At 32.9% G+C, this 19,126-nt stretch overlaps 1 protein-coding gene across 5 annotated transcripts in view; it reads right to left on the minus strand.

Annotated features, from left to right (window-relative positions):
- The window catches only part of FCHO2 (FCH and mu domain containing endocytic adaptor 2), a 152,128-nt gene that overhangs the window by 102,181 nt on the left and 30,821 nt on the right, over positions 1–19,126 (minus strand). For all 5 annotated transcript variants that reach the window (XM_031966647.1, XM_031966659.1, XM_031966656.1 and 2 more), the window contains exons 4-5: positions 16,671–16,812; positions 16,433–16,585 (exon numbers count right to left, since the gene is read on the minus strand). In XM_031966647.1, the coding sequence (XP_031822507.1) occupies positions 16,433–16,585; positions 16,671–16,812 (295 nt within the window). The remainder of the gene's footprint in view (positions 1–16,432; positions 16,586–16,670; positions 16,813–19,126) is intronic.

The following is a 19,126-nucleotide window of genomic DNA, read 5'->3' on the forward strand; positions in this document are numbered from 1 at the left end:
TAAATCTGAAGGACTTAGGATTTTTTTTTTAAGTTTACTTCTCAGGGAGAGAAGTAAACTCTTGAATGCAGATTAAAGAATATTTTTTTACATTTTATTTTTCTTTCCTTTTTTTGCAATATGGACAATATGAAAATGTATTTTGCTTGGCTTCACATGTACAATTAATTTCATACTGCTTGCCTTCTCAATGGGTAGAGTAATGGCGAAAGGGAGAGAATTTGGAATTCAAAATTTTAAAAAAAATAAAAGTTTTAAATTAAAAAAAACAATAGGCATGTTCTTAGATAAGAGTAAAAATTAACTTGATTAAGAGAAATAAATAAAAGAAGTGAATTATGTTGAAAGGCATCATATATTTACTTAAAATATAACCACTGAATTTCATTGTATTAAATGTTTAGAGAGAGAAAAAGACAATAAAACCATAATGATGGAGAATTCAAAGTATACCTTTCAGAGTTAGACAAATGTAACAATAAGAACAACAAAACAACAAAAATTGTTGGAACCTACATAGACAAAAATATTTACACCAGTTCATTTTATGATGGCAACCCCTTCCCCCCCAAAATTGAAGGAATGCCCATCAATTGGAAAACAGTTAAACAAGCTAGGTATATGAATGTAATGGAATTTATCATAGAATAAGAAATAATGAGAGGATGATTTCAACAAAACCTGGAAAGACTTGTACAAACTGATGCAAAGAGATATGAGCAGAACCATGAGAACACTGTATACATAGTAACAGCAACACTGTGTGATAATCAGCTATGCCCGACTTAGCTCTTTTCAGCAATACAACAATCCAAGACAATTACAAAGGAATTATGATGGAAAATGCTATCCACATCTAGAGAAAAAACTAATGGTCCCTGAATGCAGATCAAAGGATGCTATTATCACTGGTTTTTTTTCTTTTTGAACAGTTTCTTCTTTCGCAACATAACTACTATGGAAATACTGTTTTACATGATTGCCCATAGATAATGTATATCAAATAGTTTACTACGTTAGGAAGAAGAGAGAGGAAGGAAAGAAAAAGATTTGAAAATTAAAATTTTGTAAAAGTGAATGACAAAAAAATGTCTTTACATATAATTGGAAAAATAAAATGATTTTTGAAAAACTTGTAGAAAAACTTAATAGCAGGTTGGTAGAAATGAGGTACAGACTAACAACTTATATATCAAGATAAACTTGAAATGGGTACACAACTTACACATAAAAGGGGACAGCATAAAACAACCTGGAGGGGAAATTACTTTTCAGAAGTCTAATTAGGGAAAGCTTATGACTACATAAATCATAGAGAATATTACAAAAAATAAAATGAAAAATTTTGATTATTTAAAGTTTTGCAAAGAGAAATACATTAAAGCTAAAATTAGAAGATTGTTTAATTGGAGGAAAATATTTGCAGCAATTTTCTCTAATAAAGATATCCTTTTGAATATATAGAGAGAAATAATTTAAAGTTATAAAAGTAAGCACCATTCTAATCAGGGTAAATGATCAAAGGATATGAACTACTGATGCATCTGTGAATTGATTCATTCTAGAAAGCAATTTGGAACTATGCTCCCCAAATTACTTAAGTCTACCTTTGACCTAGTTAAGACTTCTGAAAAGTAATTTTTTCTTTGTACATTTTGTGTAATAAAAACACCATAAAGACAAACAACTTTGGAAGACTTAAAAACTCTCAATGAAGTAATCAACCATAATTCCAGAGGACCAGTGACGAAGAACATTAACCACTTCTTGACAAGCAAGCAATGAATTAAATATGCAAAACCAGACAGACATTTTTAGATCTGGCATCTAATTTATTTTGCTTGATTGTACATATTTGCTATAATGGTATGTATTTCCTTTTTTAAAATCTAGAACTAAGAGTTTCCTGGAAAAGAAATTTTTTTTTAAATATTTGATTTAAAAAAAAATTCATTTGGCACTCTAGACCAGGTTACCATTGGCTACTACTATGTCTCTCTGGTTGGCAAGAAGATTGAATATTTGCTGGCCAATATTTGTTCTCTTTGTTATAGCAACTGCTTTTTATGTTAAATGTCTATAGGAAGAAATGGGAAATATCAAAGTATATTTCTTTACCTATTTCCAGTACTTCTTTGGGGGGGGGATTAAATAGCTTGCTTGCCACAGGTCAGGCTAATGTTATTCTAATTGCACGTACAATGTTTATACTTTCTTATAATTCGTTAATCACAGAATCACAGATTTAGTCATTCGTCAATCTTCATTTCACAGATGAGAAAACACGATGTCTAAAGCTCTAAAATAACTCATCTAAGTTTACAAAGGTAATAAGCTACACAGTAAGGATTCAAGCATAGGCTCTCAGACTCCCAAACCAGTGCTCTTGATTTTGACCTTTGTTCTAACTGATTAATCAATGGTCTGAATTCACCTAGCACTGATTACAAGACTTTTCCTTTCTCTTTCTTTTCAAACCTATTCTTAAGAAAAGAATTAGATAGGATATAAAAATGAATTAATAAAACTTATTTAGATAAGGTGACCTTTTCTCAAAAAAAAATCCATATATATGTGAAACTTCTGAATACACTACAAAGTTTTTGGCCTCTTACATTTCTTAATACACAACTAAATTTTCTAATAGAAACATCATTCTCTATGCTGCTAGCTTCACAATGAAGTCACCGAGTGTACAAACTGAGGGTGTATATGTGTTGATATTCTCTGAATACATACATTGTTTAGGAAGATCTTGTCAAAATCTTCATAGAATTTTTCTATTCTTCTGCAAGAGATGTTGATGGTTAACCTGAAATTATCTTCATAGTGCCTTTTTGTTTATATCATGTATATCCATGATCACCAACTGTCTCATTTTTTTCTTAATTTTCTTACTGTCTTTGAACACATAATAAGACCAATACTTTCTTTACTTGTTCGCCCAATGGATCTATGAACTACCTTTTCATCTAGTTCCAATGTCCTTATATCCTTTTGGTTTTAGTTATAGCAAGATATGCTTTTATTCTTTTAAACTCTCACCAACATTAGACTTCCACTAGAGTCAGTTAGAACAAAAATATGGTTAGTTTTTGGTTTGTTTTACTTCTGACTAGGTTTCCCTATCTTACAGATAAGTATTTATAGAAGCTTCTAATGGGCCCTTCCCATTACCAACCCAGGCAGTTCACCCCTTTAGGGGCAGCCTGATGGCTCTTTGCTAGGGGAGATGGTTCACCATATTGGTTCTGGATACTGCAAAAACACCTAATAAGCTGCAATTCATAATGCCCAAATTCAAGCAATCGAAAAACCTCAGTCTCTTCCCTTGTAAAACCTCAAATATTAGCAGATATTACAGATGTGTGTTATCAAATTTGATAACAATGTTTATAGATGATCTAAAAATTGTGACTAACACTTCTGTCCCCTTTTTTGCCACTGTCATCGTGAAGGAAAAAGAGTTCATGTGGGATTGTGGATCATAATGAAAAGCTTCCCCACAGATTGGTCCTCAGAGAGCAAATTCAGTCCATCCTAAGACCTACTTGTTAAAACTTGCCAGGGTTTGCACTCCACTGATAAAACTTTCAATAATCCAACATCAACTCCACAGAATGATATAACACTGGACTAGAACTGTCAATCTCACCATTCATAAAAAGTATTTCCTTGTATTCTTAATCTGAATAAAGACTTAGTTATCATTAAGAATAAATTAATATCACAATTGAATGCTGATTAAGACATTTTAAATAAAATTCTTTCAGAAAGACTACAACGATTCATCTAAGAAATTATTCATCATGACTGAATTTATACTAGGGATATAAGGATGACTTAACATTAAACATAATCCTATTTAAAACATCCAAACCCAAGTTTTCACACTACATATACAAAAAGCTTTTTACAAAGTACAATACTCACTTGTAAACAAACAAAAAGCCCTGCAAATTATGGATGGAGGGACTTTTTTAATATTGTAAAAGTATATAAAAATAAAAAATAAGCATCACAAACAACAAGGAAACACTAGAACCTTTTCCAATAAATACAAGGATGTTTACTCTTCTCCCAGTTATTTGATATCATTTTGGAAATGCTACTAACAGCAGACAAAATAAAGAAATTAAAGAACTAAATATGGATAAAGAGGAAATAAAACTATTCCTGTTTTCAATGATATGATGCTCTATTTAGAAAATCCTAGGGAATCAGCATGTATACTACTAATAATAAATTCAGAAGAGTTGCAGACTTACAAAATAAATCTTCAAAACTCAACCTAATAACTAAATAATCATAACAAAATCCAAGAGATAATAAAAGAAATTCCTTCAAAACAACCTATGCAAAACAAAATGCATATCTAGGGATCAATTCACCAAAGCAAACAAAGCACTCCTTAAACATATAAAGAAGACATTGTTGAGGAATATTCATTGCTCACCACTGGACAATGCTAATATAATAAAAATGACAATATTACCAAAGTTAATTCACAATTTCAATGCTATATCAATCAACCTATCAAAAGAATACATTACAGAACTGGATAAAATAAGAAAAAAAATCATTTGGAAAAAATAAAAGATCCAGATTATCAAAGAAAATAATGAAAAGAGGTAGAGATGAAGGAGGTATATCACAACCAGAGCTTAAACTATTTTATAAAGCAGCAATTATCAATATCATATGATAGTGGTTTAAAAAAATAGATCAAACAAAACTGTGCATACCCTTTGATCCAGCAGTGTTACTACTGGGCTTATATCCAAAGAGATTTTAAAGAAGGAAAAGAGACCTGTATGTGCAAGAATGTTTGTGGCAGCCTTCTTTGTAGTGGCCAGAAACTGGAAACTGAGTGGATGCCCATCAATTAGAGAATGGCTGAATAAATTGTGGTATATGAATATTATGGAATATTATTGTTCTGTAAGAAATGACCAACAGGATGATTTCAGAAAGGCCTGGAAAGACTTACATGAACTGATGCTGAGTGAAATGAGCAGGATCAGAAGATCATTATATACTTCAACAACAATACTATATGATGATCAATTCTGATGGATGTGGCCATCTTCAACAATGAGATGAACCAAATCAGTTCCAATAGAGCAATAATGAACTGAATCAGCTATACCCAGCAAAAGAACTCTGGGAGATGACTATGAACCACTATATAGAATTCCCAAACCGTCTATTTTTGTCTGCCTGCATTTTTTATTTCCTTCACAGGCTAATTGTATACTATTTCAAAGTCCAATTCTTTTTTTACAGCAAAATAAGTGTTTGGACATGTATACTAATATTGTATTTAATCTATACTTTAACATATTTAACATGTATTGGTCAACCTGCCATCTAGGGGAAAGGGTGGGGAGAAGAAGGGGAAAAACTGGAACAAAAGGTTTGGCAATTGTTAATGCTGTAAAATTACCCATGCATATAACTTGTAAATAAAAAGCTGTAATAAAAAAAAGATAGATCAACAGAACAGACTAAACAATGAAGAACCTGAAAGAAAAGAACTCACTGATGCGATATTCAATAAAAAAGAAAACATAAATATTCTATTTGATTAAAAGTTACTAGGCAATATAGCAGAAATTAGGCTTAAATACCTTATCCCATAATCTACAACAACATTTCTTACACTTTTTCCACTTACAACCCCTTTTTACCCAAGAAATTTTTACATAAACCCAATATATCTGTGTGTGTGTGTGTGTGTGTGTGTGTGTGTGTGTACAACACGCATACAAATCAAACATTTACTGATAATAAATAAAAATTTGTGACCCTCACATTAAGTTATACAACTCCACGTGGGATCATGACAGTTTAAGAGGCTTTGATCCACGATACACTGTGAATAAATTGATACTGTTGTTGTTCATCATTTCAGTTACATCCAACTCTTTGGGAGCCCATCTGGGGTTTTCTTGGCAAAGATATTGAAATGATTTGCCATTTCCTTCTCCAGCTCATTTCCCAGATGAGGAAACTAAGGCAAACAGAGTTAAGTGTCTTGCCCAGGATTTCACAACTATTATGTGTCTGAGACCAGATTAGAATTCAGGAAGATAAGTCTTCCTGACACCCAGCCCAATATCCTAAAGAACAAAATTTAAAAATTAGCATAAGTTGAATGATAAATCTTTAACAGTTATGGATAGGAAATGTATTTTTTAAAATGTTCACTTAACAGAATTTTATTTTTTCAAATACATACAAAGATAATTTTTAACATTTCACCTTTGCAAAGCCTTGTGTTCCAAATTTTTCTCTGCTCCCCCTCTCCCCCTACCACCTAGACAGCAAGCAATCCAATATAAGCTAAACATGCACAATTCTTCTAAACATACAGGAAATGTATTCTTAATCAAACAAGGAAGAGAAGAGATAAAATAGATAGCTTTGATCACATGAAACTGAAAAGCTTCTGCACAAACAAAATTAATGCACCTAGAAAAAAGGGAAGTAGTCTAATGGGAAAAAAATTTTGAACAAAATTTCTTTGATAAAGCTTTAATATCTACGATATATGTAACATCTAGCCATAGCTATATCTATGTGCATAGATATCAATATGACCAAAAACCACTGTCCAATATTGAAGTGGTCAAAGAATATCAACAATATTTTATTACAAGAAGGTCCATGAATGTTCCACAACACTAAAAAGAAATGAAAATCAAAACAACATCCTAGTTTTACTTCACACCAAGAAAACTGGTAAGAATACCAAAACAAACAAATACCAAACAACAACAACAACAAAGAATACCAAAAACAAACAAAAAAATGAAGTCATGTTGGCAGGGTTGTAGAATAAGCACACTAGTTCAATATTAGTGGAGTGAGCAATCAGAATAACCAATTTAGATGAAAATTTGTAATTATAAAAATAAAATGAGTGAAATATCCATACCTTTTGACTTAGAGATTCTATTACTGGATTTATATCTCAAGGAGGCCACTGATAAGAAGGTTCCCATAAACATCAAAATATTTATAACAGAACTTTTTAAAATACCAAAAAATTGGAAACAAAGTAAGTGTTCATTCATCAATTAAGGATGCCTAAACAATTACTATAAGTGTGTGAATGTAATGAAATTATTACTGTACTATAAAAAGTGATTTATGCGATGAATACAGAGAATCATGGAAAGATCTACATGAACCAATACAGAGGAAAGCAAGCAAAGTCAAGAAAACAACACACTATAGACAATGGCTACAATAATGTAAGTGGAAAGAAAAAAATTACAAAGCAAATGTTGCAAAATTGTAAAGAACAATCATAGCTCAAAAGAAGAAATAAGAAAATTCTCCTATCCCACCTCATTGTAGAGATGTATTACAGATAGTTCACACTGAATATATTTTTCAGGTCAAAATTTTTTTGAAGCTATAGATCAATTGATGAATTTTTCCTCTTTTTTTTCCCTTTAAAAAACATACTATGAGGCAAGAAACTGAGTGGTTGCCCATCAGTTGGAGAATGGCTGACTAAGTTATGGTATATGAATGTTATGGAATATTATTATTCTATAAGAAACAATCAGCAAGATGATTTCAGAGAGGCCTGGGGAAATTTACATGAACTGATGACAATTGAAATGAGCAGAACCAGATCATTGTACACGGCAACAACAAAATTATATATACAATGATCAATTCTGATGGATGTGGCTCTTTTCAACAATGAGATGATTTAGACCAGTTCCAATGATCTTGTGATAAAGAGAGCCATCTACACCCAGAGAGAAGACTATGGGAACTAAGTGTGGATCACAATATAGCATTATCACTCGGTTTGTTTGCATTTTATGTTCCTTCTCAAATTTTTTCCTTTTTGATTTGATTTTTCTTGCGCAGCAAGACAATTATATAAATATGTATGCATATATTAGATTTAACATACATTTTATCATGTTTAACATATAGTGGATTACTTGCTATATAAGGGAGAGTGTGGGGGAAAAGGGAATGGAGGGTTGGAACACAAAGTTTTGCAAGGGTTGATGTTGAAAAATTATCCATGCATGTCATTTGAAAATTGAAAAGTTTTAGTTAAAAAAAAAAAAGAAAAAATACTATGTTACATATAATGATTATTTGAGAGAAAGAAGGAATACTGAGGAAAACTAACATGTTGTAAAAAAGAAAAAAGCCATAAAAACTGTAATAAAAACATTTTTTAAAAAAAATATATGACGACAACAACAATGTATGTAAAAACACACACAAATCAAAAGTAAATGTAAAATTACAAAGAACAAGCCCAGCTAGAGAAAAGATTAAAAAAAAAAAAAATCCCCCATGTCATCCTGTTGCAAAGAGTAGAAGGCCAAGTACTGTCCAATGCACATCAGACATTACTGATATGACTAACTACGCTGATTTTCTTCCTCCTCTGTTTTTTTTTTTTTTTTTTTAGTTTTTTAAAAATCTCTAAAAAATAATATATATTACATGAAATAGTTCTTGGAAGGGAAAAGAATATTGGGGGAAATTTTGGTGATGTAAGAAAAAGACGTCAATAAAAAACTTCTTTTTAAAAAAAACAAATTCAAATTATCCACAGAGAACAAGATTAGAATACATCAAATGGTCAACTTAAAAGAAAATCTATACTTCATACTGAAAGTATAACACATTTTTTAAAAAACTCATAATTTCTTTTATTTAAATTTTCATCAGTAACCAGTTATTAATTGAGCATCTATGTTCATGGCACTGTATAACAATGTAAAGAGAAAAGATAGCAGCAAATCACTAGCTTTTTTTGGCTAACAAAAAGTCTTTTAGTTTGTATAGATGTCCAATGGAAACAGAATATTTGCATAAGTGATTCGGAAACCTGCACTCAGTTGCTTAGTGAATTGTGGTTACAATTCATCTTAACAGTATTATGTGGCTTACTTTCTAAATAAGTGTATAGCATCACACAAGTGAATGGTTGGGTAAACCTTCCTTTAAAAATATTTTTCCAATTGAAATTTGGGGGGAGTTTGAGGTTTACCACAAAACCATAGTGCATAAATAGCAAATAAAAGTGGCATTCAACCAATCATTAGTGCTTTCATATATACCACAACTTTGCTTTAAAAGAAAACAAGAACAGCCCATTACTACACCTTGAACTCAATAGAACTCAGGTCAAATGTTCGACTACAGAAATCCCAATAAACATTTTTGATTAGTAAAAGAAACATTATTTTAAATATATTTGAACACAGTGCTCAAAATGACCATAATAATCAATATAAACATAATAAGCAACAATAACAATAAAAAACTGCTATGTCATTATAATGACCAAACTTGATGACAAAACCTCCTTCCCTCTGCAGAGGTAAGAGTATAAGTTTTGAATACTGAATATAATGTTATAATTGGTTGATACGATGTTTAATTAAAAAAAAAAAGTTTTTCCACTTTGTTTTTTAATCTCTGTTATTTGGATTAATTCTTTGGTGAGAGGTATATATTTGGAAATAAAGATAATGCAACAACAAAAGCTATTGATCTTTTAAAAAGAGAACAATGAGTAAATGTATAGATTTAAACATATCTCAAACTATAAGCTTATAGGGGTAGCTAGGTAGCACAGTGGATAGAGCACCAGCCCTGAAATAAAGAGGACCTGACTTCAAATCTGGTCTCAGACACTTAATACTTCCTAGCTGTGTGACTCTGGGCAAGTCACTTAACCCCAAATGCCTCAACAAATACAAAAAAACAACTATAAGCTTACATACAAGAAGCATTGTAAAAGATATCTGAGTCTGATTGGAAAAGGAGATGAACTGATTAAAAGATAGCATGAGTGCTATACAACCACCAATAAAAATAGTGTAAACAGCAGAGGAAAATCTCTAAACTCTGGGGAGATCCTCTATGAGAAAATAACATGAAAAGATATAGTCAAAGACTAATGGCAAAGAATGTTTCCTGACCCTTGACAAAGAAGTGATAGAGTGCAGAATGAGATACTTTTTTCAGCCTTGAACAATATCTTGGTCTATTTTGCTTGATTATATTTATTTGTTACAGGAGAAGGCTTTTATTCAGAGAAGGGGAAAATGGGGGATAGAACTGGTGAGCAGAGATACTGATGCAAAAAAAAAAGATAAGAGCATTAATGAAACATTGTTTAAAAATATACTGGGAAATCAGTTCAAAAGAGGACACAAAAAAGGACAGCTTAAGGATAATTTTTACTATCATGTTAGATTTAAGAGCTGTGTTTCATTCTCCCACTCCAATGGCCAGAGAAACAAGATCCAAATTTTCTCTCTTCTTTTTCCACATTTCTCCTACCCCTAACTCAATATAGAAAAACAGTTTACATGCCCAACATCCTGGCATTTATTTTTTTAAAGTTACTTTGTAGAATGGGAATAGATTTGATCCTATGATTCCTATTAAGTTGACAACATGAATAGATATAGAGCCTATAACATATTCCAAGAAAAATCTGAACAGGATCCCAGATGAAATATCAATAAAGAATTCCTCATCAGCCCTTCTCAAAAAACAAAAACAAAACAGAAAAGTCTCCATTCACTCCAGAAAAAAAGGCAGCAAGAAGCTAGCAATGCCTAAGAGAAAGGTTGCACCAGGAAGCTAACCCAAATCCTAGTAAAGGAACTTAATGAAGCTGCAGGCTTGAGATTGCACTGAAGAAAAGACTGATAAACATTTAAAAAATGGACACAACAAAGAAATACTATGGATTAAGGGGAGTTCAACAGATAAATCCATAGAAGGCTGCATATAGTGGGGGAACTCTGGGTAAGGTATCAGCCCAGAGGGAACGTGCTGACATTGTCTGGTTTGGCTCCCCATCTTCCCTAAGGGTTCTCAGCTTTCCTGAGAAGTCAAGGAAGGCATGACCACCTGTGTTCTACTTTAAGCAAGAGACACTTACAATAAAGAGATGTTAGGATTCTTACAAAGTGATAAGTTGGTTGTCTAATTTAGCATGCATGGTACTTAACAAGTCCAGGAGATTCACAAGTTCAGTGGAGGAGATTCACAAGTCACAGCTCCCATAATCCCATTCTTGGAGGAGGAGTCAACCTTTGAGTTCACACCTTTAACAGATCATATATAAGAAGCTGCCACAAGCCAAGTGAAGATTTTTTGGGAGATTCAGAGCCAGGATTCAGAGAGATTTGGAGGATGAAGTTGGAAGAGACAAAAGACTAATGGCAAGAGCTCTCGGAACCAAGGAAAGCTAACTGGGCTATTTTGGAAGAGATAAGGGACTGGATTTTAACTCCTGGCTGTATGTGAGGTGATTATTATTCTGAACTGAAAGTAAGGCTGCCTCCAGAAGCCCCCAAGAAATCTGCCCCCAGAGAACAATTATACTTTAGAGAAGAGAACACTACAAAGAGAGGCATTTAACATATCAATAGCAGAATGCTTATAGTTAGCACTTGCACAGTGTGATATGATGTAATGGTTCTCTAGTTGGCATATACTTATTGTGCTGTAATGATATAATATACCAAGGTATTTAAGGGCTGAGAGGACTTGAAATAAGGACTCCATCTTTGACCATCTTCATGTTCTCCTGCCTTCTTCACTCCTCCACTAAGACCAAGTTGGTCCTGAGATCCTACAGAGAGCTAGTCCAGAAGGTATACTTTGGCACCCCAATCTGGGGGCTCTAGAAAGCACACTACATTTTGGTACCCAAACAGGGACCTTCAGAAAGACACTACATTTTGGCACCCAATGTGGGGTTCTAGACATGAGGTCCTATTTACAAACAGCTCTTGGGCACTGCTGCTTATTTATTTCTTATGTTTGTGTCCCTGTTTGGGCGCCATATGCTATGATGCAGGAACCATCTGCCAATGGCTGTTAGATTCACCAAGGCATGGTCCTTAACATAAATCCAGACAAAAAGAATAAATATACAACAAAAAGTGGGGGGGAGGGAAAGGGGAGGGTTAGTTATAAGGACCATAAGAATGACTCAGAAAAATGAAGAAGGATATAAATAAATAAAATTGAAATTGAAATAAAAACTCTGGAAAAAAATATTAGAAAATAATTTAGAACAGAAGACACAAAATGTTGCCTAAGTAATGAGTATAGAAAAATTAGATCTCAATGACTCCATGAGACAAGAAATATTCAAAGTCAAATGGGTGGGAGGGGAAGGAGGAAGAAGAAAAAGAAAGGTAAAGAAAGGTATCTACTAAGAAAAGTTGACCTGGAAAACAAAATTTAAGATCATCAGATTCCCTGAGAATCATAAACTAAATTAGGAAAAAGGAAGGAATAAGCATTTATATAGCATTTACTATGTGCCATGCACTGTGCTAAGGGCAAATATTATCTCATTTAAGCTTCACAATAATCCAATGAGGTAGGTGCTGTTATTATGCACATTTTACAGTTCAGGAAAGTGAAACAGATCAAAGATCTTACCCAGGGTCACACAGGCCTAATTTAAATTTAGATCTTCCTGACTTCAGGCCCAATACTCTATCTACTGCATAACTTAGTGCTTCATAAACATATTAGAGAATCAGGGAAAGAGATACTATTCACATCATAGATAAATGAATTCTTAAGGTTAAAGAGGATCAGAAGAGCATCACAATGGATAATTTTAATTTTACAAAATGGATAATTTTAATTTTTAAAAATTGAAACAATTCTGAACAAACAAAATATAGTTAGAAGAAAAGCTATTAAACTGAGGGGAAAATTTTTTTTGCAGTAAATTTTTCTAAAAAAAAAGTTGATGTCTATGATATATAAGGAACTGATTCAAATATAGAAGAACAAGAGTCATTCCTCAATAAGTATGAGGTCAAATGATATAAACAGGCAGTTCTCAAAAGAATAAATGCTAACAATTACCAACTATGCAAAAAAAAAAAATGTCCAGATCACATGAAAGGAATGTAAATTAAAATAACTCTGAAGCTCTACCTCCCACCAAACAGACTTACAAAGGTGACCAAAAAAAAAACAACAAACTAACAATTGCTGAACGGACTCTGTGGGAAAACAGGCACATTAATAAATTGTAAGTAGGGCTGTAAGTATGGATTCAATCTCTGTAGAAAGCAATTTGGAATGATATCCAAAAGGTCACTAAACTTGGCCTAACTATGATCCAATGACAACCCCACTAGGCTTAAACCTCAAAGAGATAAAAGAGAAAAAGTAGTTTCAGGCACAAAAATATTTAAATCAGCACTTTGGGTATACAGAATATCAGTAAGAAGTATACTGAGTTACCCCCAACAACTCCTCCAAACAAATGTAAAAAATTCTAGGCCTAATCCTAATTGAGAAAACAAAGAAAATTAATCATAGTAAAATATCTTTCCAGCCCAGAGTGGCATAGGAAAGTAAAGAGGGGTCTGGCCAAAAAGGACTTGATATAGGGCATTCCAGTGTAGATAGAAACCATTCACCAGGGAAAAAAGAAGTTCCAGATTCTGATCTGGTTCAGGGTAGTAATTGGTGCCAACAGAGTATTTATTCATTCCCTCAGTTCTGGGTCAAAGATCCAAGACAGAATGAGGAAGGAACCTCTGTCAGGAGGTGGGGGAGTGAGAGGTTGACAGGAAGGCAGTAAAGAATGGTCCCGGGCTCTGATATACAGGGCAAGGAGCAAGTTCAAAGGCAGCTGTATGGTACAGAGCTCATAAAGAGAGGGAGATTTTGCTTCCAATCTCTCTCTCAGTTTAAAGCACAGATAAATATTATAGAACAGGAATCCCAAAGGCACCCTGACAGTTCGTTCCTTCTTAAATAACATAAGCTCCTCTGCGGACTGACAATGGCCAAGTTCATCAGCACTCACTGTTGCTGGTACAACTGTGATCACACTTTGCTCTAGATCAAACAACTTTGAAAGACCTGAAAATTTGTAGCTTCTCAACCTGTACTGCCTGAGAGGCTTCTGAATAATATGATATTCAGAACCCCAAGAAAATGGCAAAAGGATCAGCCTACATATTCCTCCAGAAGTGAGCAAAACCTAGCCCTAACACAAAGTCTGAAATCAAGAAACAGACTGGAAGAATAAACAAACAAAAATGAACCCCACTATAAAAAGCTATTACCATGACAGGAAAAATTCAAGGCACAAATCTAGATATAAAAAGGAAATTTTCAGAAGAAAAAATCGAAGCTATCAATAATCACATGAAAAAATTCCTCAAAATCACTACTGATCAGAGAAATGCAAATTAAAACAACTCTGAAATACCACTCACACCTATCAGATTGGCTAACATGACAGAAAAGGAAAAAGACAAATGCTAGGGGAGATATGGAAAAATTAGCAGAGTTGTGTAGTAGTCCAACCCTTCTAGAAAACAATTTGGAACGAAGCCCAAAAGGCTATAAAATTGTGTATACCCTTTAATCCAGCAATACCACTACTAAGTTTCTATTTTCAAAAGATCAAAGAAAAGGGAAAAGGACCTATTTGTTCAAAAATTTTTATAGCAATTCTTTTTGTGGTGGCAAAGAGATGAAAATTGAGGCAATGCCCATCAAACTGAATGGCTGAACAAACTGTGGTATATAACTGAAATGGAATACTACTGCGTTTTGAGAAATGACAAGGAGGATAGTTTCAGAAAAACCTGGGAAGACTTATTTATGTAAAGTGATGCAAAGTAAGGTAAGCAAAACCAGGAGAATAATGTACTTAATAACAGCAACATTGTAATAAGCATGATCAAATATGAAAGATTTAGCTACACTAATCAAAGTAATGATCCAAGACAATTCCAAAAGATTCATGATGCAAAATGTTAACCTACTTCCACAGAGAGAACTCTGAATGTAGACCGACAGATACTTTTTAAATTTTCTTTATTTTTCTTGTTTGATTTTGCTTCCTTTTGCAACATGAAGTAATATGGAAATGTTTTTCATGACCTCACCTGAATAACCAAAATCAAACTACTTGCATTCTCAAAGAAGGGAGAGGAGCAAGAAGAAGAGAATAAATTTGGAACTCAGTATTTTTAAAAATGATTGTTTATCACGATGTTAACCATGAATGATGCTATTTATCAGCAGCTACGTGGTACAGTGGATAAAGAATTGGAGGATCTCACACTTAACACTTACTAGCTATGGGACCCTGGACAAGTCACTTAACCTCAAATGACTCCCCCCCCAAAAAAAAAATTGTTAGAAAAATGTTTACATGTGATTGGGAAAGTTTAATGCAATAAATGAAAATAAATTTTTAAAAAGGCATAAATCTAGAAGAAAGAATTAAAGAATGTTTTTTTTTTATAAAGGAAATGAGAAGCCTGGAGGGAAAACTGGAAAAGAAATAAGAAAAAGAAATTAAGAGAAGAACATGGAACAACCAGAGGTACAAATCTTTGCCCACACAACAAAATCCTTGAAAATCAGAATAGAACAAAGAAAAAACAGACTAAGGAGAAAAAATTTAAGTCATTGGCCCCTTAATTGCTCCTCATAAGTGCCCCCCAAAAAAGCTCTCTCATTCATAATTTTAGAAAGATGAATACTGAAAAATTATCTTTTACATATAACTGGAAAAAAACAAAACACTATTAAGTAAAAAAAAAAAAAAAAAAAAAAAAACTCACATACCCTCTCATAACAAATAAAAATGATCAAGCACTGACAGTGTCTGAAAATTTAGGCCTTTTTATTCACCTCTCTATCAAGAAACATAATTGATCATTAGTCCTCTAGAGTTATCTTTGATTATCACATCTATCACAGTTCTCAATTATCTCATGATTTTTTTTCATTTAGGGCATAGTCATAATATAAATTGTTCTCTTGCTTCTAACAACCTTATTCTCTATTAATTCATACAAGTCCTCCCTAGTTTCTTTGAATCTTTGTCCCAGTTTCTAATGTCATAACACATAAGGGATGTTAACAGTGAAACAAACAAAAAGACATACCTATAAGTGATGGTGACACCATCCTCTTCCCCAAAAAAGAAACTCACAGAAGAGAAATTCAAAAGGGACAAATATGGATAAGCAGGGAAGAATTGAAACTATCATAATAAATATAATTTATATAATGTATATATTTTAATGTTTTGCATAATAGAAATTAAATAGTGATACAACAATGCCCTGTTCCCAATTACATGATAAAATACTCATATTTACTGATGATAGGTTTATATTTAACTTATATTTAACATGTATATTTATAAAAGAAGAAATTTTAGATATAATCTTTTTTATATTGTTTATTGAAATGTTGAATTTAGTTAAGTTCATAATAAAAATATAAAAGAAAGATATGTTTAAGAATCACATAAAAAAGGAAAGGAAGAGATTATGAGACACACTGATGAGCTCATGGATCTACTGAACTATCAAAGAAACAAAACTCTAAACCCATTTATTTTAATTACCTTTTCTATTTCTCTCTGTGTAGCTCCTTCTTTTTTCAAACGTTCTTGTTCTAGACATTTGGCATTGTAATTTTCCTTGGATTTCTGGAGGGCCTGAGTTATACTCTGAATATTTTGTACAGCTTCAAGAGTTCCTGCAACTTCTTCCTTAGTCTTTTAAATAAGAAGCAATACATCAAAATGATATAGCAACAGGAAAACAATATTTAACAATATATTCTTTGGTAAGACAAAAGACCTTTTTGTGAGATTTTACTTGCTCTTCTCCATACTTCTGTACTTCCTTTATTAGTTCTTGTAGCTTTCGAACAAGCTCCAAGTGGCAGCTTGCTAATTTTTCTGTTGATGACTTAAACACATCCCATACAGGTGCAAATGTTCTAGAAAAAAATCACAAGTAATCACTGGTATAGTTAGATCTAAACTTATATCTTAATTCTTTATTACTTTTTTCTCAAGTTTAGCAAATATTAATAAGCAGGAAGACACTCTAAAGATTAAGTCAAGTTACCTATTTTCTTCTCTCCCAGATTCATTCCCAACTCCACTCCAGACTTCTCCTTCTGTACCTAACCTGCCTTCTTACCCTAGAGAGGCTTCCATCCCTGTAGCCCTATACTCCAAATGGTGAGTTCCTTCTGCCCACAATCTACAAATGAGCAAGTGCTTATGCTCATTTATCTCTCAGCTCTGCTCTTTCTTCTCCATTTTCATATCCTCTTCTCCACCACCCCTCCTCACCTCTATCCCAAAAGGGGCAGAAATGATCCTCATGGTCTCAGATGTCTACATATCAATTCCCAAAATCCAGATCATAAACAAAGCAAGCTAAAGATCCCCCAAGCAGACTATAATTGCAGCCTTATTGGTATCTCTAAAACGTGCTATAAGATAGGAAATTACAGTGAACAGAACACTGGATTTGAAATCAGCGAGTACTTAGTATCTTTGTGATCATGAGCAAGTTCCTTAACCTCAATTTCCTCATTTTTAAAATAAGAGGACTGTTATGAGGACCTCTAAGGTCCCTTCCAACTCTAAAGCTATGATCATATTGAAAGCAATTGAAAGAATACAATTTTATGTAAAAAAGAAGAGATTAAATAGGAGAAGCAGAGCAGCAACATAAAGATTCACATATAGAAAACCACAAATCTGAAAAGAGCACTGTAAAAAACATCTGAGGGAAGAAGGAAACACAAATCTGAAAAGAGCACTGTAAAAAACATCTGAGGGAAGAAGGAAACAAAGTCATTTTGTAGTGAAAATATATGTCAAATTGTAGAGCAACTTGAAGAAATGAACGAAGAAGTTAAATACAGTAAGTGTAAAATCCTACACAAGTTTAAAAAAAAAAAACTACATAAATTTAGGATGAGGCAAGACTTAACCAAAATACATTTAATGGAAAAAGAAATAGAGGTTCTGTGGAACACAAATGTACTATGAGTTAATCATATCTGTAACTCTATATCAGCACACACACACACACAAAAATCTAATGCCCTCTTAGGCTATATTAAAAGAAAGAGAAAAGTTGTTCAAATTATATAGAGAGAGAGACAGACAGACAGACAGACAGACAGACTGAAATGTACTCTAAATAAATGGCATCTCTAATAATTTGTTCTACATGCCCTATTTTTGAAGGGACAACATGACACAATAGAAAGAACACATGTAAAATGGGCATAGTATGTCTTGTCTTTTCAATGGGGTAAGAGGAAAATAAATTTTTTTAAAGAATACTTAATTTTAGTCAAACTGAAGACAAAATAAGTTTTGTTTTAAACTGATTATGTCAGAACAATTTAAGTCTATTTAGGGATACCCAAAGATAATTCCAAATTTTTTATATATACCCATAACAACATATTTTTTAAATTGTGTTTTGTGTACAAATTGTATAATAAAAGGAAATATCAAGTGTCTGGTTCATTTCAAAACTATTATTTGATTTTTATATAAATTTTCTACTTAAACTGCATAATCTCCCAAAATAAAAACCTTTGGACATATATAGCTCTCTTATTGAATAAAATAAAGACTTCTGGCTTATATAAAAATACATGGGCAGCTTATAATCATATATTCAGGGTGATAAACACTAAGAAAAAAGGTCTTTTCTGTAGCAACAGAAACAGCAATAACAGTTTGCCACAACTTGCTGAAGGATCCTATGCTGGATACCCAATATTGGTGAGATACCGTAAAAGAAGCAAATGCCCCTACCCTGTGTTCTCCCAGTGATAGTCTGCATCATTCCAACTATTCACTTAAAACAAGATAAACCTTTTCTGTGTTATTTGCAAAAGCTTATGGACCATTCTCAGCACTATTCTGAAAATACTCCCTCTCTATTTGCCTTAGGCAAGAAAGAACTGCTATGTGTGAGTTATAAAGAGGGAATTCTTAGGATGTAGACTCCCTAAAAGGCATGTTTTGTTCTGTGGTTTAGCATGTGTTTACAGAGGAGATGGCAGAATTCAGTATCACTGAAAAGTAATAAAGGAGGAAGGAAGGGATAACAGACTCCACAGATTACTAGGGTTTCCAAATTCTGCAAAAGATTCAGGTAGTGCCCTGGGTACAGACTGAGAAGTTGTGGAAAGATTCATTTGTATTAGTCCTCTCTTTAGCCAAGAATAGTCAATTTCTCATTCTTGTTTGCTATTCAGAATTTCCCTACTTTCT

This window comes from Sarcophilus harrisii, chromosome 1 (assembly GCF_902635505.1).
Source record: "Sarcophilus harrisii chromosome 1, mSarHar1.11, whole genome shotgun sequence".
NCBI classification, from domain to species: domain Eukaryota; kingdom Metazoa; phylum Chordata; class Mammalia; order Dasyuromorphia; family Dasyuridae; genus Sarcophilus; species Sarcophilus harrisii.